At 42.1% G+C, this 26,988-nt stretch overlaps 1 protein-coding gene across 3 annotated transcripts in view; it reads left to right on the top strand.

Annotated features, from left to right (window-relative positions):
- Positions 1 to 26,988, top strand: part of LOC119967011 (CSC1-like protein 2) — a 235,052-nt gene that overhangs the window by 194,078 nt on the left and 13,986 nt on the right. For 2 of the 3 annotated variants that reach the window (XM_038799002.1, XM_038799003.1), the window contains 10 exons: positions 510 to 647; positions 1,591 to 1,744; positions 3,218 to 3,324; positions 5,403 to 5,489; positions 9,044 to 9,109; positions 11,317 to 11,479; positions 17,870 to 17,975; positions 20,276 to 20,443; positions 23,368 to 23,483; positions 24,864 to 24,923. In XM_038799002.1, coding sequence (XP_038654930.1) covers positions 510 to 647; positions 1,591 to 1,744; positions 3,218 to 3,324; positions 5,403 to 5,489; positions 9,044 to 9,109; positions 11,317 to 11,479; positions 17,870 to 17,975; positions 20,276 to 20,443; positions 23,368 to 23,483; positions 24,864 to 24,923 — 1,165 coding nt within the window. The remainder of the gene's footprint in view (positions 1 to 509; positions 648 to 1,590; positions 1,745 to 3,217; positions 3,325 to 5,402; positions 5,490 to 9,043; positions 9,110 to 11,316; positions 11,480 to 17,869; positions 17,976 to 20,275; positions 20,444 to 23,367; positions 23,484 to 24,863; positions 24,924 to 26,988) is intronic. The other variant, XM_038799004.1, reaches the window with a different exon arrangement.

The raw sequence follows: 26,988 nt of genomic DNA, 5'->3' as shown, positions 1-26,988 counted from the left end.
TCAAACGGGAATATTGCTGCATATGAGCAAGTTTTCTTTGTTGTTTGGTTTGGTCAGCGCAGAAGCTCATTGCCATCCCACCAAAGCATGCTACTGAGAACAGTACAGATTTGGCTGATTTGATGTTGCATACATGTTTTTTCTGTAGAAGTGCACTACTTACCCATAGAGAATGCTTCGATGAAGGTTTGCAAGAGGACAGGTTTATGGGCACCTCAAATAGATTAACCAAATATAACCATGCAGTTTACTAACACAAGCATGAATGAACTTCCCACTGCTAGTCCAGTTAGTATCACTGTAAGGTGTTCATTTGTAGGTTTGCCTGAATCTCAGTGAATATAAGCAGAAATCCCAGTGTTAAAGAGACTGGTTGGTTTCAGCATATCCAAATCTTAACGGAATGATAAGTTTTGTCTTGCATAGAGCTCTGGCCTCTTAAATGATGCATTATCCAACTTCACACGGAGGATTTAGCATTGCTATCACACTTAATTTTATTCCCGCAGAATTCTCAGAGACTTCAATGCCTGCAAGTGTCAGGGCTGTATATTCAGTGGAGAGCCTCAGAGATCTTCGAACAGCGAGTTTCTCCATGCTTCAAACTGGAGTGTGAGCTATGCCCCTGATCCCCACAATATTTACTGGTAAGATATTACTTTGTGTCAGTATTGATGGCAGGTAATCTTGTTGGCCTTGCTTCATATGTGAATTATAAAGCACATTCTCCACTGGGTAGTCAGTCGCATAATTCAAAAAACTAACAATGCTGCATTTATTTATTGTCCCTATTTTTGAGTTGCGTAAGTTGTGTTGAGCCTCCTTCAGCTGCTTCGACCCATGAAGCTAATGCACAAGGTAGGGAATTTCAAGGTTTTGATCCTGCATCAATGAAGGAATGCAGTGTGACTTGCAGGGGAATTAGAGCTGTGTAATGCACCAATGACAATTCTGCTATCTGTACAGATTGAAGGGCTGAGATGAAAAGCGGCAGCCATTTACCCTGGAATTGCTTTCTCAATTCTGACACCATTCTTCAAGTGTTTAAGAGAGAGTTTTTAAATGTAGATTGAACTATGATGGCCCAAATCTCGTCTTGATCCAGCAATATTTCTCTCCTGTTTTATCATGGCTGCTTAACCATCTTGCCAGACCACTTGAAAGGACATTGAAAGTCAACCATGTATGTGGCTTGGCATTTAATGTAGGCTAGATGGGATCAGCATGGCAAATTCTTGTCCCTTAAGATCATTAATGAAACTTTTTATGATTATATATGGTCATTTTTTTGATGCTAAATTCCCATAAGATTTATTGAATTCCATTTCATAGTTAATCTTGGTAGAATTTGAACTTGTGACCTTTGGTTGTTGGTCCAGTGTTCTGTTCCCACTGGTGTGGCGACTCCACCCAGGCCTCAAAAATGTTGATAAATCTCTGCTTCTCCTTCCTTCAGTAGGACGAGATCAAATCCATCATCTTTGTCTAAATGTTTTCACTCCAGGTGTGTCCTGCAAAATCTATTGAGAGTTGGGTAGCTGATTGCCTTAAGGTACAATTATAGTAAGTAGAATATTTTTATTTACACAGGGAGCACTTGTCATTGAGAGGAATTTCATGGTGGCTCCGCTGCTTCATCATCAATTGTATCCTTTTTATTCTACTTTTCTTCTTGACCACTCCTGCTATTATTATTACGACAATGGACAAATTCAATGTTACGAAGCCTGTTGAATACTTAAATGTAAGTTTTGGTGTATCAACATTTTTTTAAATCCTTTTTTTTTATTCAACCTCCTAATCCTGTTCCTGTCTGAGTGAAGGTTTGAGCTTTGCCAATATAGCTGGAATTCAAGCGTACAGAAAGGGCATGAGTAGACTAGTCTGTCCATTGCCTGCACCATCCTGGAAATATTGCCATTACTTCACATATGTACATAGAACGTACAGTGCAGAAGGAGGCCATTCAGCCCATCGAGTCTGCACCAACCCCCTTAAGCCCTTACTGCCACCCTATCCCCGTAACCCAATAACCCCTCCTGATCTTTTTTTTTTGGTCACTAAGGGCATTTTATCATGGCCAATCCACCTAACCTGCACATCTTTGGACTGTGGGAGAAAACCAGAGCACTCGGAGGAAACCCACGCACACACTGGGAGAACGTGCAGACTCCGCACAGACCGTGACCCCGCCGGGAATCGAATCTGGGTCCCTGGCGCTGTGAAGCCACAGTGCTATCCACTTGTGCTACCGTGCTGCCCACTAATCCACATACATGCACACACACGCAGTCTCCTAGAAAAAGCACAGAAACTAGAGGGAAAATCTTATGCTAATTTACAACTGATGTCTAGAAGACCACAATGAATGATGATGCTCGCCCCTTTCCACTCCCAGTAACCCCTCTTGGCCACTAATTGGAATGCTTGCAGGGAATCCACACTTATTGCGCTTAGGGCAACATGTCCCATAGGTCAACAGACTCATAAAAAGATTTTCCTGTTGGCATCTTACCTAGTTCCATAATTATCATAACTTGTTCCCCTTGATCAATCCAATCAATTTTATGGACCAACCATAAACCATGCATCATTTTAATTACTTCAATCATTTCTCCACCAAGTTTGCACTTTCCTAAGCAATAAGTCCCAACTGTTTTAAGTCTATTGTGATAACTAATTACATTTATTCTAGTCTTCAATTGAGTGGCCCACCTTATGAACATTTTTCATAGCATCAATATCCCCCACCATGTAAAGGGCTCAAAAGTAACAAGCAAAATCTACTTGTGGTCAAGGGTGGCTCTCTGAAATCATCAGAACTCTCAGCCATTCAGCCCATTGTGCTTGGTAAAATTAATAAAGTCATCAATATCTGATGACATTTAACTTTGATATGCTTCACCCTGTAATTCCAAAGAAAGCTCTGGCTAGTGAATGGCTTTCTGGTTGATGAAAGTTACCTCTCTTTATATAGTCCAGGAATGACTTACTGTAACACAAATAGAACCAGTGGTGGTTGGCACAAATGTCTGTCTTTGGCTTTACAGCTTACGGTGTATGTGCCTTTAGATCAGCCAATGGAGTCACAGTCAGAATTTGCACTCTGCTTATTATCAATTGTCATTTGTCAATGATAAACTCTGACCTTTTAACCTCTTGACCCCAAACATCAAAAATCTTAAACTTGCTTTCTTTTCAATTTCTGTCTCGGCAGAATCCCATCATAACGCAGTTTTTCCCAACACTTCTACTGTGGGCTTTCTCCGCGCTTCTCCCAACCATAGTTTACTACTCAGGATTTTTTGAAGCACATTGGACAAGGTATTTTCATTTAATTCTGTATTTCTGTTTTGGGTGTTCATGTGCCTATGAAAATGCCATGTAATTGCTGTGGTTGAATCCTCATGCTGTGTGTAACTGAGGTATCTATTCAAAGTTGGAATCTGATATAGCCTGCATTATGTTGAGATTTTTTGGTGTACTTTGTCATTAATATGAAGTCAGTGCCTGAGAACAGATTGATTTTGAGGGGCATTACATTGAGGGATGACATACTTTCAGATGTTCAGCCAAGGCTTTGAATACCTGCTCAGTTGGAGATTATAATTCTATGGCACTATTCAGAGCAGAGCAGGCAATTTTTCCAGTGCTCCAACCAACATTCATCCTTCAGCAAATACCCCACATGAAAACAAATTAACTGGTTATATATCTAATTATTGTTGACCGCATCTTGCCCTCCATTGAATGATTTATGGCTTACAATTTTTGAGATGAGCCAACTGTTTTGTATAAGTGCTTGGAGCCATTTGAAAATTAAGATGAGCCATGCAAATGCAAATAATGTCATCCATCACAAGGAGTGTCGGCATGCAGAAGAAAACTCTACAATGTTCCTTACGGAAGGTGCAAATTGATAGGAAATTCTTTCCATTCAAATTGCTGCTTTTATCTGAACTATGCAAAAAATGCTTAAAATGTTGTTTTCCTTCATTTAAAATGTTTTTTCTCTTACTCCGATTTGCCATTTTAGATCAGTGGGGCTGTGTTCTGAGATGCTCAGTTTACTTCAATATTGACTGACATCTTGGAGCAGTTTGATAGCAAATCCAGAGATTTCTATGGTCTGAGTAGCTCCTGCTGCTGCACATTCAGCATGGAAAATGCATGGTCGATTTATATGTGCTTTAGTGCTCCCTATCTAAGATGGATTACTGATGTTGTGTGGGTTCTTGTCTATCAACAAACAATCATACTCATTTCCACTGAGTGAGGTAAAGATATGACAGTCTGCAATGGACTAACTTACGTGATGCTGAAAAGGGGAAGGGCAAGAGTGCATGAATCACAAAAGGCGAGTATGCAGGCACAGCAATAAATTAGGAAAGCTAATAGTGTTATTGTTTATTGTGAGGGGAATTGATTTCAAAAGTAGGGAGGTTATACAGGGGACTGGTGAGACCGCATATGGAGTATTGTGTACGGTATTAGTCTCCTTATTTAAGGAAAGATGTAAACCCTCAGCCAAGGTTTACTAGACTGATACACTACCAGGAATGGGCACATTGTCTTATGAGGAAAGATTGGCGAGGTTAGGAGTTTAGAAGAGTAAGAGGTGACTTGATTAAAACGTTTAAAGATCCTTAGAGGTCTTGAAAAAGTGGATGTGAAGAGAATGTTTCCTTATTTGGAAAAATCTAAAACTAGGGGTGACTGTTTAAAAGTAAAGGTGTTGCTGAGATGTGACTTTTATTTTTTCCAGAGGGATGAGAGTCTTTGGAACTCTCTTCCAGTGGAAGCAGAGTCTTTGAATATTTTTAAGGAAGAGAAAGATACATTTTTGATGAGCAAAGAGGTGAAAGATTATCGGGATTTCCTTCCCTAAAGGACATGAGTGAACCAGATGGATTTTTAACAACAATCGACAATGATTTCATGTTCATCACTAGACTTTTAATTCCAGATTTTTATTGAATTCAGAATTTCACCATCTGCCCTGAAGAGATTTGAACCTGGGACCCCAGAGTGCTCAGGGTCACTGGATTACTAGTCCAGTGACAATACCGCTATGCCACCACCTCCCCATTGCATAACAAGAAATTGATATATTTTAGTGATGTTCATTGACTGGTAAATATTAGTCCGGTCACCACGGAAATTGCCTTTTCTGTTTGAGAAGTTCCATGGGTTTTTTGCATCCACCCGATTGGTGCCATCGGACATCTTGTCTGAAAGATGGCTGCCTCGGAGTGCAAATGCTCCCACGATGCTATTGTGCTCATGTCTCTGGACGTGGCACTTGAACCCAGGACCTTCTGACTCGAGCGGTGAGTGTGCTACCAGTCACAAAGACCTGCAGATTTTGTGTACGTTTTAATCACTGCATGTCTTTTTTTCAGATCGGGGGAAAATCGAACCACAATGCACAAGTGCTACACTTTCCTTGTATTCATGGTCTTGATTCTACCATCTCTGGGTCTCAGCAGGTGAGTTAGTTGTGTTTAAAAAGACACTTCAACATGCAGGAGATGTTGCAATTCTCCACACATGTGCAGTATGTATTCTGCCACTGTGCAAGCAGCGTCAGCGCTTTCACCTAGGGGCAAATACAAAGAATGAAGTAGTATAAACTGATCCTTGTGTCAGTGCTTTAATGTAGGTGTGATGGGCACTCGACTAGGCGTCAGCCCTTTAATAGCAGCATAAGCAGAAGATATCACCCCGCAATTATCCCTCTTTTCTCTTTTTAGAATAAAAAGCTCAATGTATAATCTGCTTAAAGGAGCCGATTTGCTGTCTGAGTATTCCCCCACCCTTGTAGAAACCGATCAACCCAGTAAAAAAAAAACTGCTGGCTTGCTGTGAGCTAGGCTGCGAAGGAGGTGTATGCTATAGTTCAAAGCTGCAGAACTCTATTTTTCTAGATTCTACTGGAATGCCTTGGTTGTTTTTAAAACCGGTATCCATAGTTTACTTAAACATAATTTATTTATCTGACGTCTCCCCTACTTTGTTGAGACTGGAGTCTGAATCTTATTTCCAAGTATGAAGCCTTTCACAACATGTCATAGCGCTGTAGCCCATATTTTACTTTGCAAAATCTGTATAGCAGGTTCTGGAACTGGAAATTGTTGGGAGTGAGCTTTTGGCAGAGACTTCTATGTTCAAAAAGTAAAGCTGTTCATGTTCAGGGCAGAGCCTCCAAAAGAGCGTTGAGTTTAAAGCTAATTTTCATGAGCAGTGAGGAAGAAAATGGATTGGGAAGAGCATTCAAAGTGACTTGTGCAGCAACAGAGTAAATACGCAGCCGGTCCAGCCTCAATGGTTCGATGAGCCAGGTGAGGTAACGGAAAAGGTTGGAGGGCAATGCTGTTGTGATGTACATAGACTTCCAAAAGGCTTTTGAATTTGATAAAGTGCCACTCAACAGACTTATCAGCGAAGTTGAATGCGTGGAATAAGAGGGCCAGCAGCAACATGGATACGGAATTGACTGTGACAGGAAACAATCTAGTAGTTAATAGTTGTTTTTTGGATTGGAGTAAGGTCTATAGTGGAGTTCCTCGGGGTTGATGTTGGGACCCCTGCATTTCCGGATATAGATTAACGACCTACACTTTGGTGTACAGGGCACAATTTCAAAATGTGCAGATGATACCAAACTTAAGACGCATTGTGAACGGAGGAGGAAAGTGTAGAACTTCAAAAAGGACATGGGCAAGTTGGTGAAATGGGTGAACATGTGACCGATGAAATGGTGGACATGTGGGCTTAAGAAGGGTGCTCTTTCCAAGAGCCGGTGTAGACTCGGTGGGCCGAATGGCCTCCTTCTGCGCTGTAAATTCTGTGTTTCTAAATGTAACGTTACTCATTTTGGTAGGAGAAGGCAGAGACAATATAAAATAAAAGGTACCATTCCAAAGGGTGTACATGTGCACACGTCATTGAAGGTAGTAGGATAGGTTGAGAGAGCAATTAGACCTGTTGAATTTTACAACCCATCATGTCTGCACCGACCATCAAATACCTATCTATTCTAATCCTGTTTTCCAGCACTTGGTCCGTAGCCTTGTACGCAATGGTGTTTCGAGTGCTCATCTAAATGCTTAAATGTTGAGGGTTCCTACCTCTACCACCCTTTCATTCAGTAAGTACCAGATTCCCACCACCCTCTGGGTGAAAACTTCTTCCCTCCAATCCCCTCTAAACCTCCTGCCCTTTATCTTAACCACCTGGTTATTGACCTGTCAACTAAGGGGAAAAGTTCCTTCCTATCCCTCCTATCTATGTCGCTCATAATTTTGTACACCTTAATCAGATCCCCTCAGCCCTCTCTGCTCTAAGGCGGACAACTCCAGCCTAAACAGCCTTTCTTCATAGCTGAAACGCTCCAGCCCAGGCTCCGCCCTGGTGAATCTCCTCTGCACCCTTTCCAGTACAATCACATCCATCCTATAGTGTGGAACCAGAATTGCGCTTCTAGCTGAGGCTTAAGAAGTGTTTTTTTTTTCAGCTCCATCATAACCCCCCTCTTTTTGCATTCTATGCCTCAGCGCTTTGAGGTGAAATCGACCAGAGGAATGTTTTTTAGTCTGGGCTAATGCACTGTGGTTTGACTGGGGAAAGTCCCTGGGGAGTTGATTGTTTTTAGCCTGGAAAGATCATTTATTTTTCAACTTGGAGAGATTGTCATTGTTGGGTGGTGCTAAGGAATCCAGAGAGACATTTTGAAAACGTTTTGGAGAAGAATTGAAGTCTGATCTGACAACCTTGTTTTGACCACAAGTAAAGGCAGTTTTATCTCACATCGGGATAGTTTTAAAAATAGTAATGATATTTAAAGCAGAGCAGTCTTGTCTGAGGACAAGGACGAATCTGAAACAAACCACCGGTGGCACAGTGGTTAGCACTGCTGTCTCACAGCTTAAGGGATCCGGGTTCAATTCCGGCCTCGGGTGACTCTGTGTGGAGTTTGCTCTTTCTCCCCGTGTCTGCGTGCGTTTCCTTTGGATGCTCCGGTTTCCTACCACAGTCAGAGATGTAGTTAGGTGGATTGGCCTTGATAAATTGCCCCTCAGTGTCAAAAAGGTTAGATGGGGTTCTGGGAACAGGGTAGAGGCGTTTGCTTACATAGGGTGCAGAGGGCCGATGCGGACTCTGGGCCAAATGGTCTCTTTCTGCACTGTAAATCCTATGATTCTAAGCCAGGTGGACCAGCTTTTTGAAAACATGCCAGCCAGAGTCTGGAGGGGTGCTGACAGGACTCCAATCTGTTCTGTAAAGCAAGTATTGCTCTACACCTTGCTGATTTTGAGATGGATTGAGAGCTGTGTGTTTCTTGTTGGTCAATTCACTTACAAATTGTGTTGTAGTGTTTAAGAAGTAAGTGTAAACTTCTTTTTGGGTGTGAAGTTAGTTTAATATTGTATTCCTAATAAAGTTTTGTTTTAAAAATATGAAATCCCTATTTCTTCATGCAGTCGTGTCTGGAGCGAATCAATCTGTCCACACAGTCTTAGAAAATAAACGGGGGTTTCGGTCCAGTGTCCTAGTGACTGTTGGGGTCTGGTCTAAGATCGTCATAAAATAGTTCTGGGGGCGAGGAGTTTCAGTTACATAGAAAGTTTGGGGAGGTTGGGACTGTTTTCCTTGGAGAAAGGAATGTTGAGAGGTTTTGAGGTATTTGTACTGAATGGGTAGGGAGAAACTATTCCCATTGGTGGCATAATCGAGAACCAGAGGGCACAGATTTAAGGTAATTGGCAAAAGGTGCAATAGCGACATAACTTTTCAAACAGCGAATGATTAGGATGTGGCAGTGTGGTGAAGGAAAATTCAATCGAGGCATTCGAGACTGAATTGAATTATTATCTGAGAAGGAAGAAAATACAGGGCTCTTGGGGTGGGGGGAAGGTAGGGGCACGAGTTGAATTGCTCCTTCAGAGAGTCAAACAGACACCATGGTCCAAATGGTCTCCTGTGCCGTAACCATTCCCTGATTCTAGGTTGCTCTCTAAAGCTGTGCTTATCTCTGTTCCAGTCTGGACCTGTTTTTTCGTTGGCTATTTGACAAAAAATTTCTGGAAGAAGCCGCTGTTCGATTTGAGTGAGTATGTAACGGGAGACCTTCCCAATATCATTGATTCACATTGTTGATTTACTCTTTCATCTGTCCCATCTTTTCCCTCTTTCCTTGGTGCATGCACAGACACAAGTATAAGGATATCACCTGTCTGTAATCTTCTATATGCTGGATTAAACAGCAAGGCTGGTGGGCTAGGAAAGAGGAGATCAGGAGAAACCATCAACTCTAGATATTAAGAAATGTGAGCCTTTTATTGAGGATATAAACTGATAGGTAACTTAACTTATCGTATTAGAGTAAAGCAGGAACTGAATTATAACTGATAAAAAACACTTTTAACATAGATATATTAGGAAAACAAAAGTGAGGTACTGGGATGCTGGAAATCTGAAATTAAAATCAGTAGAAAATTCTGGAAATAGTCAACAGGTCGGGCAACGTCTGGTGAGCGAAAGGTTGATGACCTTTCATCCGAAATGTTAAAGCTGTTTCTTTCTCTACCGATGCTGCCAGTACAGTAGATAGAACCTGCATTTCAATTGCACCTTGGATGATTTTGGAATGCTTAGGGGCAGCGGAGTGGCGCAGTGGTTAGCACTGCTGCCTCACGGCCCCGGGTCACTGTCCATTTGGAGTTTTCATCCAGTGTCTACATGGGTCTCATACCACAACCCAAAAATTTGGCCACACTAAATTGCCCCTGAATTGGAAAAAAAAATTGGGTACTCTAAATTTCAAAAGCAAACTATTTTGGAATGCTTCCAAAACACTTTTTTTAAAATATAATTTTTGTACCTGAGGTGTAGGTACACCCACAGTTCTATTAGAGAGGGAATTCCAGGATTTTGACCCTGGCAACAGTGAAGGAATTGCGATATATATTTCCATGATGTGGGGATGCCGGCGTTGGTCTGGGGTGGGCACAGTAAGAAGTCTATAACACCAGGTTAAAGTCCAACAGGCTTGTTTCGAATCACTAGCTTTCGGAGCACTTCATCAGGTGAGATATATTTCCAAGTCAGGGTGATGAGTGACTTGGAGGGGGACCTCCAGGTTGTGGTGTTCCCAAGTATCGTCTGCTCTTGTCCTTCTGGATCTGTGGTGGGCAACCTGTGGCCCATCTGGGTTCTGAGTGCAGCCGACGAGGCGTTTTATTGACTGTTTTCCACATGCAGGGTTGTCACATTCTGCTGATTTCCATCCAAGTAGATTGTTTTTCTCCGGGTATGACTGAAGTGATACACACGTAAAGCCAAGACAAATGAAGTGAGGTGTATGCTGATTATGCACAACAGTAACTGTGTGAGTCGTGCACTCCCTCTGAGTCCAAAGTGTAAACAATTGTTTTGTTTTCACCATTTGAAGTTGATGATGATCCTATCAATATACAAATGATTAAGAATTTTCTATAACTCGTTATAAAGTATTCTATATGTATTAAATTTATTTACTCTTATTCATGGGGTCATGGTTAATGAACAAGCCTGATTGCAATCTTACAGCCCACTGAGGTGGGGGGGGGGGGGGCACTCGTATGACCCAGTTGCTAGACTGGGTTGCCCGTCACTGTTCTAGATGGTTTTGGTTGTGAGTTTGGAATGTGCTGTCTAAAGAACCTTGGTGAGTTCCTACAGTGTATCTTATAGATGGTACACATGTTTGTGGAAGGAGTAGCAATCAAACGGGCTGCCTTATCCTGGATGGTGTCAAGCTTCTTGATGTTGGAGCTGCACTCCCAACTTCATTTTGGAGCACTAGAAATGCAGTTAGACTAGAGGATGCAACAGGAAACGGTGCTTGCAGACCTAAGAATACGAAGAAAACTCGGCAAAGGAATCCAAAACACAGTTTCTGTATAGTATTTAATATTTAGTTTTTGTGCATATACAACCAATGAATGGATCTGCAAATCCTTCCCTGAAGAGACACCAGTAATGTGTGTATATATTACATGTTCCAGTGATCTTTAAAAGTGCCAAAAACTTTCAATGTATTTACATACTCTACTCTCCATTTGGACCACTAATGTTTCATCTACCTGCTATTCAGCCATTGTTACTTTGGTGAGATTGTTGCATTTAATTAACACAGCTAATCAAAATGTTATGGCTTTGCTGGGATTTATGACCACTGCAGTGTTTTACAATGGTAATCCACGCCAAGCAATTATATTAACCAGAATTTGATCTTGGCAGGCATCAAGTACAGCATTGTATTTTCTATTTTAGGTGCGTCTTTCTCCCTGATAATGGTGCTTTCTTTGTGAACTATGTGATTGCTTCTGCTTTCATCGGGAATGCCATGGATCTGCTGCGCATTCCAGGGTTGCTAATGTACATGATCCGCCTCTCTTTAGCCAAGTCAGCGGCGGAGAGGAAAAACGTCAAACGTGTAGGTGTCTTTGATCATTCTTTCTTTCTCTTCATATACCAATCATGTATTGTTTCTGATAATAGTTTCAAACCTTTTTGAAAAAGGTTATTTTGAAATTATAGCTCAGCCCAAGTTTGAGGTTATTTTCTTATTCACACACCCATCATATCCCAGTGAAAGACTGGGCAAGCAGACATGGCAATGTAATTTCCAACTAAGTTTTTGGGTCAGTAGATCTATCACTGGGTGCTGGAATTCATTCACCGTATCTCCAGCTAACTTTGCAGGCCTAGTGTGACTGGATGTAGTGGGAAGCTCTGTTCTGGGGAACTGCATTATTTTAGATGATTGACCTCCAGTCGTCCCTCTATATACTCTTGGAATTCCGGGATCTTTGTTAATTTGTATCAAAGTTCGAGACTTTTAAGTGAAATTTACCCAGACAAAAGGAGAGTATGCATACTTTATCATGCAAACAGATGCTCTTAACCGTATTTATTCTCATCGGCTTGGTTCAGAGGCATTTCAGCTGGCCAAGAAAATACTCGCTGTCAATTTCTTTTGTATTCATTTCCCAAAGTTCTATTGTATATGCCTGACATGGTAACACTCCTTGTGTTGAATCATTTGAGTGCCCTTATACCATACACAGGTACACTGCACAAATTGCCCAATTATTTGAGGTTGATCATGACAGTTTACCAAATCTACTGTGGAGTCATAATAGGTTAACTGGTCAGATAACTGATTCTAAAACCCTGAATCTGAAGAATGAGGTTTCTAAGAGCTGCATAAATTAAGCCTAATGAGCTGAACACATTTCCTGAGTGATTAAGCATCTTCTAATGCTTTGGAGTGTGCTAATTCAAGTTTTCTCTTCTGAAACCAATGACCTTTACGTCAGAGTTGCTTGCATGTAAAAATCCACTTGCATTTGCCTGACATTGGAAACACTCCTTGTGTCGAATCATTTAAGTGCTCTCGTGCCATTCATAGGTACCCTCATAGGTACTTTCAAATGTATAGTGTATTCTGGCAGCCTGTCCACACTGGAGCCAACCTCTGTACTACGAAGTAGAAGATGGGTTGGATTCTGATTGTGTCGTACCTTTGAGGTTCTTGCCTTTCCTTTGTCACTAAGTTAGTTCAGGGAACAGACTCGAGCACCTTAGATTCCACACCTCGTTTCTTTTTTAAAAAATCAATTTATAGAACCCATTTCGTTTTCCAATTAAGGGGCAATTTAGCACGGCCAATCCACCTACCCTGCATATTTTTGGGTTGTGGGTGTGAGCGCCATGCAGACACAGGGAGAATGTACAAACTCCACACAGTGACTGGGAGCCGGAATGGAACCCAATTCCTCGGTGCCGTGAGGCAGCAGTACTAACCACTGTGCCACTACACACCATCCAGTGGCTTTAGCACTAGATTCATTAATTGTTTGGTAGGAGAAAAAGTTTGACTTCCAATTCAAAATGGGAGTTGCCCACATTGTAAACCCACGGTATGGCTGAACATTGCACACCAGAAAGTCTCTGGTTCGATCCTGCAGATTCTGCTAAATTAATGACTGGTTTAGGCTGCTATAACGTACCTTGTTGCCCCCATAGTAGGTGGAGTTAAAAGTTTATTGGGTTCTTATTCCTGGTCGCTGTCCTGCTGTACAACAAATGTTGGTGGGCCAGTGAGAACAAGCTTGTCTAATGTGCCATGCAAAGACAAGGCATTTGCTAAAACTGTCTGGCACACCCATGGTGAAAAGTATCGGAATGTGTCGGTAACTTGAATTGTGGAACAAGCAATGATCTTGGGGTTGAGAAGGTTAAAAAGAAAGTGTCAAAATAATTAAAACAATATTAATAAACATTTGGAGTAGCCTTTTTTTCAGCTTACATAGATTGTAGTTCTAATGCAGTGTTTCATTTGATCAACTGAGGGTTTTTTCTGCCCCATTCTTAAATTAATTCTTCATCCTAATCCTGATATATTCTGTGGCCCATCGACATTAAGGTCCTTACTTTTGCCTGGTGTTTGTTTATAGTATAGAATTTTCTCTCTCAACATAATCGGGGCCCCCAGGATGCCCTTGCCAATACCTCATCATGTTCATTGCTTGCAATTCCTAGGAAGGGAGAAAGGAAAGAAATGGAAAGCAAAACAGCAAGAGGAAGTGAAAGGAAGGCAAAGAGAGAAAAGGCAAGAAAAGTTGAGTAAAATGGAGGAAAAGATGAGAACAGGTGAGAGTAAGGGGAAAGTAGATATTTGGAAGCATACTAGAACTCGAGAAAAAATTGAAAGAGGCAGAAGCAGGTAAAGTGATGACTGTAGACTGTCATTGGTTATGTTATCCAGTTTGTGCCATACCTGTCATGGTATAGCACTACGGAAACTTATGTGAATTAGATTAATATTCAAATAATCCTCTCCAGTGCTTTTGTTTTGCTGCCATTATTTTGACAGTGAATACGTGCTGCACAGCTCGTATCAGAAAGGTTTTTTGGAGAACTGTTTAATGCAGCCTTTTTCTGTTTAAGAGGATCGATGTTGGAAATGGAACAATTCCACTTTTTTTATGTTGGAGCAGATCAAATTGGGCATGGAAAATGTCAGAAACAGATAGAATTCCCTTTACTCTCTCCCATCACATCAGTGTGGCTTGTAAAACCCACCGGTTTTCAATCACTTTTCTGTATTGGACACATTAAAATATTGAACAATAAAAATTGTGTGTGAATAGACATCATTTCAGAACCTTGAATTTCCCACGCAGGACCCCACGCTACCCTTCCACGGAATCTGGGATCCCCAGTTTGAAAACCTATGCTCAAACTTTTGTTTTTCTCTTGCCTGACAACTGGTATATTAAGATAACAGCTCCTGGCCAGTATCTCTGGCTTCCTCTGCTAAACAAGATCCTCTAGCTTTGGACATGTTTCTGAAAGAGGAACTAGGAATGTTCATAAGGAGATTTCTCAGTTCTTATTCACGTAAATGTTTTGCTGAAATCTACTGCAAAGCACCATTTGAAAGAACTGCATTATAACATTTGAACTTTTTTAAATTTCTGCTGAAAGTTTCTTTACAGCTGTTGAGAAATATTGATATTAGTACTCTGTATGTTTCCATTTCAAATATCCAATGCTAGTATCCAACAATCCCAGTCATTTCATAGAATCATAGAATTTACAGTGCAGAAGGAGGCCATTCGGCCCATCGAATCTGCACTGGCCTTTACAAAGAGCAGCCCACTCAAGCCCACGTATCTACCCTATCCCAGCAACCCCCACTTAACCTTTTTGGACACTAAGGGCAATTTAGCACGGCCAATCCACCTAACCCACACATCTTTGGACTGTGGGAGGAAACCGGAGCACCCGGAGGAAACCCACGCACAGATGGGAGAACGTGCAGACTCCGCACAGACAGTGACCCAGCCGGGAATCGAACCTGGGACCCTGGAGCTGTGAAGCAATTGCGCTAACCACTATGCTACCGTGCTGCCCCATAAACATTTATTGTATTGCAATGTTTATTCTATCTGAACCATCTACTTCAGATGCAAAAGAAGTCCCCTTTCTGGCACCAAGCCTACTTCTGCACCCTGAGAGAGAGAGATTGCTACATTAGAGGGCTGCTTTGTGCTGTTGGACCATTTGTACCTATCTTGTACCCTTGTTGCCAACTGAGTGTAGATTCCATCCCACTGGTCTAGGCTGTAACTGAGCCACTGTTTTGGTGTGAAAAGACCATGTGTAACCCATTAAATCCCCCTGTCCTCTTCTAGCTTTTTTTAATGTCATCTTGATATTGTTCGTAAACTACCTTGAAAGAGTTAAGAGCTCCATGATGTGAGCTAACTAAATTAAGTTGAGTGTATATAGATGTGATTGAATTGAAGCCTCTCCTTACATTAATTGCTGCCTTGTTGATTTTCCAGCTTCCTCCCACCGTTAAGCTAGTCTCTTCAGTTCAGAATCAGCAAACATTTCAACTAAGATTTGCAGTTTGCCCCTAGTGATAATCTTCCAGTCTTCCTTAGACATAAGGGTGGTGCTGGAGAATTGAGTGTTACACCATTGTTCAAAAGTGGTGCACGGTTAAAGCCAGCAACTGAAGACCAGTCGGTTTGACTTCAGTGATTGGGGGACTTCTGGATACTATAGTTTAGGATAAAATCAATAATCACTGAGACAAGTGCAGGATAATTGAGGAAAGTCAGGGGTTCCTTCAGGGAAAATCATGTTTAACTAACTTGCTGGAGTTTTTTGAGGCGGCAACAGAACATTGATATGGCAACACTGTGGATCTGATGTATATGTATACAGTGCCACACAACAGACTTGTGAGCAGAATTCCAGTTCATGGAATAAAAGAAATTAACTACGTGACAGAAACTAGTAAAAAATGGTTGCTTTTCAGATTGGAGGAATGTCTGTAGTGGAGTTCTCCAGGGGTCACTGTGGAACCCTTGCTCTTCCTAAAATATATTATGTCCTAGACTATAGTGTTCAGGGCATGAATTCAACATTTGTGGGATGATACTAAGATTCGAAGCGTGGTCAACTATGATGAGGATAGTCTTGAACTTAAAAGGGACATAGACATGTTGGTAGGTTTGGTAGGCAAGTGGCAGATGAAGTTCAACACAGAGAAGTGTGAGGTGGTTCATTTTGACAGGAAGAATATGGAGAGACAATTGTGATGAATGCAAAGAAAGTTTTCATATCTATATTTTTTCATGATGTGGAGATGCCGGCGTTGGACTGGGATGCGCACAGTAAGAAGTCTTACAACACCAGGTTAAAGTCCAACAGGTTTGTTGCAAACACTAGCTTTCGGAGCACTGCTCCTTCCTCAGGGAAGGAGCAGTGCTCCGAAAGCTAGTGTTTGTAACAAACCTGCTGGACTTTAACCTGGTGTTGTAAGACTTCTTACTATATTTTTTCAGTAATGTTATTAAAACCTGGATTAAGATTCATACAGACAGTATGACTGCTAGAGATGTGATTAGGACATCGTAAAAGTGAGCTAATCACTGATTTGCAACTGAAATGTTCTGCCAATAGATCTTGAGAACCATTTACTTGTTTACAGATAGCTAGCTAATGGAGTATTGTTTATGTTTGAAGGACCCCTGGGCTGTAGGTAATTTGAGGGGCATCGTATTTGGTACTGGCTAAACAAGTCAAGGGACATATTGTAAGAAGAGACAAAAGAATGCCACATGTTTGACACAAATGATATAGTTAATGGGGAGGAGCCAAGTCTGTCTGAAAAGTCAGTTGGTCCTAGAACCCTAATCTACACACACGTTTCACTTCGGTCCTGGAAGGTACTCTCTCACAGAGAATAGCAAGTGGAAACCTTGTTGATAACTTTATTCATGAGTCGTATTTGAAATATATTGGTTTGCTTAATTGAAATATAGTGGCAGGTTTAGAAAGTAAGTTAAGGTTTTCTTTTTTACTTCAGAATTGGTAACTGTAAAGCTATTTCCTTGTTCCTAATGTTTGTTTTAACATAAAAGTTTAACATTGAAGTTTGTTTTAACATAAAAGATGCCTGTTGGTCAGTGCTATCACTCCTGTGGTGCAGTAACATTTCCTCACAGTTTTACAAATTGAAAATAGTTGAGTTCTCGTCTGAGATTCCAACACAATAGAAGATAAAGAGAAAAACTCCAAAGCAGGTACAGGAACAGAAAGACCTTGGTATGCATGTACATAAGTCATTGAAGATGGCAGGGTATGTTGAGAGAGAAGTTAATAAAACATATAGTTAGGCTTTATTAATGGGGCATTGAGTACAAGAGTAAGGGGGCCATGTTGAACCTGTGTATGGCATTAGTGAAGCCCCATCTGGAGTACTGCGTCCAGTTCTGGGCACTATACCCGAGGAAGGATGTGAAGGGACTGTAGAGAGGAGATTCCCAAGAATGATTCCAGCGATAAAGAACTGTAGCTATGATTGGCGAGGTTGGGTCTGTTTTCCTTTGAGAAGGAATGCTGAAAGGAGATTTGATGGAGGTACTCAAGATCCTTTGGGGTACAGACAGGATAAATCGTGAGAAACTGCTCCCACTCGAGAGCATCAAGAGGAGAGGACACAGATTCAATATAATGGGCAAAAGGAGTAAAAGTGATGTGAAGAAAAATATTTTCAGCCAGAGGATGGTTGGAGTCTGGAACAAACTTCCTGAGATGGAGGCAGGTTTGATCGAGGTATTCAAGAGGCACTTGGATTGCTAACTGGAAAAAAAGGGATGTGCAAGGTTACAGGGATAGGGAAGTGGGATGACGGAGAATGCTCTTTCAGAGAGCCAGTGCAAACTCAATGGGCCGAATGGCGGCCTCTGCATTGTAATGGTTCTGTGACTTGTGTCTATCGCTTGCACTCTGTCTCCAGCATCAAGCATACGAGTTTCAGTTTGGAGCTGCCTATGGATGGATGATGTGCGTCTTCACTGTTGTCATGACCTACAGCATCACCTGTCCCATTATAGTCCCATTTGGTGAGTATTTGGTTTGTTAGCATGTTAAAAGCAGTAGGCAAAACCCGGTTATGCAGCCCCATCTGTAATTGATGCAGAATTAACTTAGCTAGAGTATCCCTGTTCTCCTCCAGTGGATTATCTCACGTGCACTGTATCTCCTTACGGGGTGGGTTATTCCAGGTGCACTGCCTCTTCCTTTAGTGGGTGTGTTTCTCAGATGCTCAGCAGTCGGTGAGTTTTCAGAAAAAATTAAAAATGTTTGTGCTTATGTGGAATAAGGTGACACAAAAGGGATTGCAATGCACCTGGGTGCCCTTTCCCTGTGTTACCCTGATGAGCATTTTCAGCTAAACCCACAGTGATTTTCACATGGGGCAACAGTGACCTCTCCTGGGTGTTTAACAATCTACAACCACTGCTTTGAACAATTTATTTTGACAACCTAATGGTCCTTGGCATTTTCCATGGTATTCGTTCTACATCATGTTTAACTGTAAATTACTTTCCAGTTATTGGTTTACAGCTAATCAAAACATCTCTTTGATGGAGTGAAAAACAAACCATAATAAATGTATTGGTTACAGTGCATTAACAGTCCTTTTTAATTAAAAGCTTTTTACGGTGAGGCCAAAGGATTAACCAGCAGTGGTTGCTTAGCAAAGTGTTATCCTTGTATAATTGAGTTTTGATATATGGCTAACTTGTAAGCTCTCCTGAAGGCTTAGTGGTTGGCGTGCACCTCACAGTCTGGTACTGAGTCATAAAGACTAGGAAGGTTCCAGACTCCCCTTCTACTGAAGAACCTACTTGTGACAATAAAGATTATTATTATTACTGAAACCTCTATACAATGTTCCCATTGTGAGAGTGTGGACTAACACCACCAGCTCTAAATACTTCCAGCTGCACAGAGGCACAAGGCAGGGATGCCCGCTGTCCCCACTTCTGTTTGCCCGAGCAATCAAACCCCTGGCGATCACCCTCAGAGCGGCAAAAAGTTGGTGAGATATCCAGAGAGGGGACGGAGAGCATAGAGTCTCAGTGTGTGCAGAAGACCTGCTCCCCTACCGCTTGGACCGCCAAGCCAGCATGGAAGGAAGGAATTAGGGGCTGGTTTAGCTCACAGAGCTAATCGCTGGCTTTTAAAGCAGACCAAGCAAGCCAGCAGCACGGTTCGATTCCCGTACCAGCCTCCCCGGACAGGCGCCGGAATGTGGCGACTAGGGGCTTTTCACAGTAACTTCATTGAAGTCTACTCGTGACGATAAGCGATTTTCATTTCATTTCAAGGAATCATGAAGCCCCAAAAGAGTTTGGAGCCTTCTCAGGCAACAAACTCCACCCGAGCAAGAGCAAAATTTTCTGGTGAGCCCACGAGGGAGAGGGTCCGAACTGGAGGGAATGCCATTCAAACAAGCCCAAAACAAATTCCGCTACCTGGGGATCCAAATTGCCCACAACTGGACACACCTGCAGAGTTGGGACATACTCTCACTCTCGCTGGCAGGGAGAGTACAGACGATCAAGATGAATTTACTGCCCAGGTTCCTCTTCCTGTTCAGAACCCTACTGATCTGCAATCCCAAGGCCTTCTTTAACACAGTAGACAAACTGATCATGGTAATTATGTGGGGGTGGGTGGGGAGAAAGAAAAGTACCCAAGGATCCCAAAAAGGGTCCTACAAAGGAAAAGAAGCGTGGGAGGCCTAGGGCTCCAAACCTACAATTCTATCTCAGCAGGGAGAGTGAGGGGATGGGAGAAGGAGCCAGGAGCAGAGTGGGTAAAGATGGAGTAGAGTTCCTGCATGGGATCATCCTCCAAGCCCAAGCCTGACAGCACTCTCATCCCCACCAACCCAACGCTCAAAAAGCCCAGTGGTAGCCACGCTCCGGACATGGTACCAATTGAGGCAAAACTTCAGCCTGATCGAAATGTCCACCATGACCCCCATCTGCAACAACCACAAGTTCACGCCAGCAACAATGGATGCCACCTTTAAACGGTGGAGACAGGATGGGGGAATTTGACAGTTAGCGACTTGTCACAAATGACGGATTAGCTATGCTGGAAGAACTTATGGAGCGGTTTCAATTGTCCAAAGGAAATGAGTTCATACATATAAAACTTTAAAATTTCCTCCTTCGGGAAACAACGACGTACCCGCTGACACCGAGACATTCATTAGTAGAGGAACTGTGTGCGACCCAGGTGCCTTAGGGAAAGGGAATTGCGGGGAACTGAATGATTTATGCTGTCTGCTTTATTTCTTTAGAGCTTTTCGAATAAGAGGTTTTGTTTGTTTTTGCTCTTCCGTTAGGTTTAATGTACATGCTATTGAAGCACTTGGTGGATCGCTACAACCTGTACTACGCCTATCTGCCTGCCAAACTTGATAAGAAGATCCACTCTGGAGCGGTGAATCAGGTGGTGGCAGCTCCTATTCTGTGCCTGTTGTGCTTGCTTTTCTTCTCTACTGTAAGAACTGGTAAGATGTGACAATTTTGTTTTGCTCTTTATTTTCCAGTTCCTTCGTTCGGCTATTCCTTCCACACGTTTCTCTCACTCAAGCACAAAGTTTAGGTGAATGAGTGCTGCGTTGTCAGAGGTGCCATCTTTCAGACAAAACATTAAACCATGTCCCTTTAAAAGAACCCACAGCACTATTTCAAAGAAAGACATCCAATCAACATCTATGACATGCAGATATTCAAAAGCAAAAAATTGCAAATATTGGAAATCTAAAAATTAAAAACAAAACTATACTGGGAATATTTTGGTCTAGCAGCATCAGTGGCAAGGGATAGAGTTAACATTTTCAGGTTAGGGGCAGCATGGTGGCGCAGTGGGTTAGCCCTGTTGCCTCACGGCGCCGAGGTCCCAGGTTTGCTCCCAGCTCTGGGTCACTGTCTGTGTGGAGTTTGCACATTCTCCCCGTGTTTGCGTGGGTTTCGCCACCACAACCCAAAAGATGCGCAAGGTAGGTGGATTGAACATGCTAAATTGCCCCTTAATTGTAAAATAAAAATGAATTGGGTACACTAAATTTATAAAGAAAAAAAAAGAAAGAAAAAACATTTCGGGTTAGTGACCCTTCATCAAAATTCTGTGATTTTCTTTTTCCCTGCACCCCTATTTCATTTCTCCATTCTTTTTAGACCTGAATTATATTTAAATCATTGTATTGCAATGTAATTTAGTGGTTATGTGGAGAGGAGGGGGTAAATTTAAGCAGCCCTGATTTCTCCTCTCACCACTCTTCTGTAAATAGAAGGCTGTTTTAATTTATTTTCCCTTGATTAATAATGGTGTATTTCCCAACTCCTCGGTTTTGGTGTGATCTAATTTCTATTAAGAACCCCAGAACAAACTTGTGATCGGGTGAACTCAAAGGGTTAGCTTATTTGCGCACTCACAAAAAATGTGGTTGGGGGGAGGGGGTCACCATGTATCCCCTGTGCACTCGTCTAGTAAAAGAGAGACTGAGAAAATTAAGATTTACAGGCAACGGCCACAGAAAAGATTTATCATTTCATATGTATCCAGAATCAAAGCCTAATGGGGTATTGCTTCATGGTGTCAGCAGGTTGAAAACTGATGCTGGATAATTCATGTTTCCAGTGAAGGGATTTCACGTGAGGTGATGGGCACAAAGATGAATCAGTCTTGTAGGCAGTGGTTCCAGTAGAAATAGTGTAGATGATGCCAAGTATTCAATCTGGACAGAGACGCATTTATGTTCTGCTTGTCGATGGTAGGATGGCAGAGTTTTCAGTTCAACAATGCAGTATAACAAACCAATCAGTGAGAGGTTTATGCTACCTGAATACCACCTCTCCACTCTGGCTTTGACAAAGGGTATATCATCCCTTTGTCCAAGTCCCAGAAATAGTTCAATGATCCAACCATATAGACTTGAAAGGAAGGTTGTGGGGTCCTTTTGTCTTAGATGAATAAACTCCAGTTGGCCAAGCCTGGCTTATGAAATGCAGATGATGTTTTTATAGTTCACTTTGAATTTGGTCTCTGCAGCCTATGGGGGTTAGTGTCTCTTCAGAGATAATGAGGTGGAGATTTCTGACATGACCGCTCCGTTTATTCATGGTCGCAGGTAGGCATAGCTTTCGCCATTTTAAAAGGGGTCTCTCCAGTTTTTAAACATTTTTTAAATAGCCATGAGGAAATCTATATATAATATTATAAAAGTATATCTTGTGAGATGCTAGTCTCCTGGCACTAGAATTCGGAGGGCTGGACTAATAATCCAGAGAACATGTGTTCAAATCCGGCAGTGGCATGTTGAGAATTTTAATTGTTTTTAATCTGGAAATGTTATCCGTAAAAATGGCCATGAAGTTCCTTAAAATCCCAACTGGTCCATTACAGTCCTTTTGGGGAATGAAACACATCCATCTTGTGCAGCCTATATGTGAGCACTTTGAGCAACACAAAGCTCAAACCAGCAGAAGTCATGTCCCTGACCGCATCTGATGTTCTGATTCCCCTCTAGCTGCATATCACTGCTCATCTCTTACACAGTATTGCACTTATACTGTGACTAAAACTTGCAATGATTCTGCGCTTATTTCCTACCACTGCGTTTGGTGTAAAGGTTGTGTACAGTTTGTTTGCACACTTCAAAAAGAATAAGAATCTTTATTATTGTTACAAGGGGGATTGTTGGGTTACGGGTATACGGGTTACGTGGGTTTAAGTAGGGTGATCATTGCTCGGCACAACATCGAGGGCCGAAGGGCCTGTTCTGTGCTGTACTGTTCTATTGTAAGTAGGCTTACATTAACACTGCAATGAAGTTACTGTGAAAATACTGATCAGTGAAAGCTGAACACAGTCACTCACTATAAATACGGTGTAATTATGTCTCACAACGACTCCTAACCCTCAAATCGTTCTCTATAGTGAGACTACAGCATAGTCATATCCTTGAAGTCTTCTGCCTGTATCCTAAATCGCATAGTCAGTCAGTCCTGCTCACCAATAACCTCTGTGCATGCTCCCCGTCCAGCAGTCCCTGAATTTTAAAATTATAATTCTTCTGTTCAAACCTATCCGTCTTGGAACCTCCCACAACCCTTTGCGATCTGTACATTCATCCAGTTCTGGGTCTCTAGGCCATCACAGATTTTCATCACTTTGCAGGTGTGCCTTGAGCAAAATAGGCCCTTCAACCTGGAATTCCCTCCCCCAAATCTCTGACACCTCCTCAAAAGCTGATCAAGCTTTTGACCTGACTATCTGTCCTAATATCTGTTTATGTAGCTTGGTGACAATTCTTGTCTGAGACAATCCTGTGAAGTATCTTGGAATGGTTTACCATTTACAATTACAAATGTTGTTGAAGTTGGAGATTCTTTAGAGTTAACCTTCAAAATAAATGTCTTTTGCATGCAGGATTCTTAGCTGCTACGTCCATGTTTACATTTATTGTGTTGGTGGTCACTATCGTTATCTGCCTATCTCATGTCTGTTTTGGCCACTTCAAATACCTCAGTGCTCATAACTATAAGGTAAGTCGGTTTTTGTTATCTATATACTCTGGTATTCTTTTGGGTAACCTTGTGACAGGTGCATGGTCATGATGTTCAGCTGTTGACCTGGACTGTCACTTTAAGGCCATTGCATAAAAGCTCATCACTTGTAAATACGGTGATTCGAATAACTGTGGCTATTAACGAACACTTGGGTCAGGCACTTGTAATTGTTCAAAACAATCTTGCACCTCATAAGTTTGGATGCAAGTGTGTGTATTTACTTCCACATGTCCCTCGCAAACAGTCCCAAATTAAGCTCAGGATTCACATTTGTTCAACTTTGTGTCCTTAAAGCCATCTTTGTAGCAGAAGGACGCATGTTGTATTACATGGTGTAGTCTGCTTATTATTGTAAAAGTATGTTATTTAAGTTATTGAATGATGCCGAGAGAGAAATTATTTTTTTTTGTTACTTCACCCTATTGTATCCCTCTTGCCTTGTTGTCTAGTTGAAGGGTTAAGTGTGTAAATAACATCCTTCTCGGCCTCTTGTGACTGCTGTGCTGTAAGATGATTCCATAAGGCTTGGGAAAGATGGCTCACAGGAAGTTGGATCTCCTGCTAAAAATTCCTTATTTTAACCACTGGCTCGTGATGTTAAAAGTAAGGGCAGCAGCACGGGTTCAATTACCATACCGGCTGAGGTTATTCACGAAGGCCCCACCTGCTCTCCCCCCTCAAAGAGGAAAGCAACCTATGGTCATCTGGGACTATACCTATACCTATACTATAGGTAACTTTACCTTTATTCTCATGGAGTTGTATTTTCCCTGGGTTTTTCTTATGAAATCAATGTTTTTTTTAAATCTCCCGCTGCCCCAATTTTCCTCCCACAACTGAAAGAGCTGTTTGTCCTGGAGTAAAATTCCATGTGTTGGACAGCCCTCTGGTATTCCACCACGGTGACCATTCATCATGCATCAAGTTACCGAGTAAAGATGCCAGCACCATCTATTCCTGCAACAAGGGCATCTTATTGTGTCTTTCTGAAACCTGCCTGTCGTTTAGCAGCGGAGGGTCACCAAACAATAATTGGGAATAGGAACACTGGCCTTTAAATATTTTTTTGCTGTCCTCCCTTGTCCCTGCCTTCCAGCCTAGGTCTACGCAGATCGTTTGTGAGCCATGACTGAGATTGGTGAACACCATGTACTTTAAAGCCTCCTAGTTCTGACAGTAGTATGGTGAACCTTGGCAGTTTTGTGGGATTAATTGTAGAGGCAGTACTGGGATCAGAGAACACCATGCACATTAAAGGAGATGGAATTAATTCTCCTAGTTCTAATATTGGTAAAATTAGCCTTGCCAGGTTTTTATTTACACTTGTCGTTAACGGTTGAAAATGTTGATTTTCAGCACCCCTCCCCTGCAGCAGATACTGTAAGTACGGAGGACGAATCCTGTTACAGGACACTGGTAATTTTCACCATGTGGTGTTTGGGGAATTAACTTTGACTAATTTATATCAATCATTCTTGAAGATCATTGTAATCCATTATAATCAAATTGAAAACCTTGATAACTCGATTTGCATGCAGGGGTCTTTTTCCTGTCATTTCATTTCACACTTCTCTAGGTGAGGGATATCAATTTGGGCAATATTTTCCTCGTCATTTGAATTTTCCCAGAAATGAGCTAACTTCGGTTTGGATGAGGTGTCCAAATTATGTGAATTGTATGCAGCCTTCAAACACTGGCAATACAATTTGCAAGGGCAATTTTCTATTCCCTACTTTGCCGTCTTTGCATTTTTGGGCTTAAAGGCATGGAGTGAGCTGGTTTTCGCCCTTGGCATATTGATGGATAAATGCATTGATAGGAAGTTGCAATGTCTGCAAACTATGGGAATTTTGCTTGAAGCGTTCAGTGTGTGCAGCTCAGAAGTACACCAGGACAGAGAGAACTGGAAACACTGATACATTTGATGCAGAGTCAAACCCCTAATCTACCCCAGCAGCATGCCTCAATTCCAGCCCCAAGTGTTTGCTCGTGCATCAATGTGATGTTTCCATTTCACACACTAACCATTCAGAGCAAGATTATTGCTCACAAGATTTGATTTTGATAGATTTGTGTTAGCAAAGGCTGGTAGGACAAAGACTGGAGTCTTCCAGTCCCGCGTGCAGCGGAGGAGGCTTGGCATTGGCGGCGGGTGGCACCTTCCAGTCCTGCAGGAGCCTATGGCACTTTGTATGGCATACTTATCCCACAGCTGGGGAACCCATGGCAGGGGTCGACTTCGGCGGGATTTGGAGATCCCATCGGTGTGAAGGGCCAGAAAGTCCCACCAAAAGATGGAAGGAAAATACTATCGGCCATGGTTTCACTAAATAATGCAATAGCTCAAGAGGCTGAATGGGTCTATTCCTGTTTCTAAAAGCTAGAATTAAACAACCCCAAATTAATTTCATTTCACTTCAAGCACAAGCCGTCAGCAGAGGAGATTATGACACCACCAGACCTGGGTCTATTCAAGCACAGGTTTTTTTTAAAAAAATCCAATCCAGCCAATTACCACCCTATTAATATTCTCAGAATCATCATCATGAAGTAATTGCAAGAGTCATGAAGCAATAAATATTCACCAATAACCTGCTGATACTGATGACCACAGCCTCCATCAGAATGTTTCAGCTACAGAACTCCGCATAATCTATGCTGAGACATGGTCACAAGCTGAATGCCAGAGGAGAGTTGAGAGAAGTTGCCCTCATCTTTGAAATGCTATTCAATTAATAATGACAACAAGGAGTCCCAACAGAACTAAAATGATTGGGTTCAAAGGCAAAGCACTTGACTGGCTGCTGTCGTACCTGACCCAAATGAAGATGGTTGTTGGAGGCCAGTTACTACAGTCCGGCATATCATTGCAGGAGTTCCTCAAGAAGACGTTCTCAGCCCAAACATCTTCAGTCACAAGATCAGGGATAGAGCTGTGCTCACTTGCAATTTCAGTGTTCATCTCCATTCACAACTCTGATGATGGGGCAGACTATGCCATTGTCTGTTGGGAATTTATCTTGGGCTGACGTTTTCATCACCTTAAGTGCAGATAAATGACAGCAAAAGCTACCATTAACCTGAAGCTGAACCAGCCAAATCAAGACTTCAAAAGCAGGGCAGGTACTGGTGACATGTTCACCTCCTGACCATGCAAAGGCTATCTGCTTTACCACCCATGAGTATACAAGAGGTATACTAAGGCAGCTCACCAAGGTTACTTTGACAGGACAGAATGTGTATGTGTGTATCTCTATCTCTCCCCTCTCTCACTCTCTCCTGTTCTCTCGCTCTCTCCTGCTCTCTCCTGCTCTCTCTCGCTCTCTCTCGCTCGCTCCTGCTCTCTCGCTCGCTCCTGCTCTCTCGCTCGCTCCTGCTCTCTCGCTCGCTCCTGCTCTCTCGCTCGCTCCTGCTCTCTCGCTCGCTCGCTCCTGCTCTCTCGCTCGCTCCTGCTCTCTCGCTCGCTCCTGCTCTCTCGCTC

Source organism: Scyliorhinus canicula, chromosome 6 (assembly GCF_902713615.1).
Source record: "Scyliorhinus canicula chromosome 6, sScyCan1.1, whole genome shotgun sequence".
NCBI lineage: Eukaryota > Metazoa > Chordata > Chondrichthyes > Carcharhiniformes > Scyliorhinidae > Scyliorhinus > Scyliorhinus canicula.
This window is presented reverse-complemented; position numbering and strand designations above follow the sequence as displayed.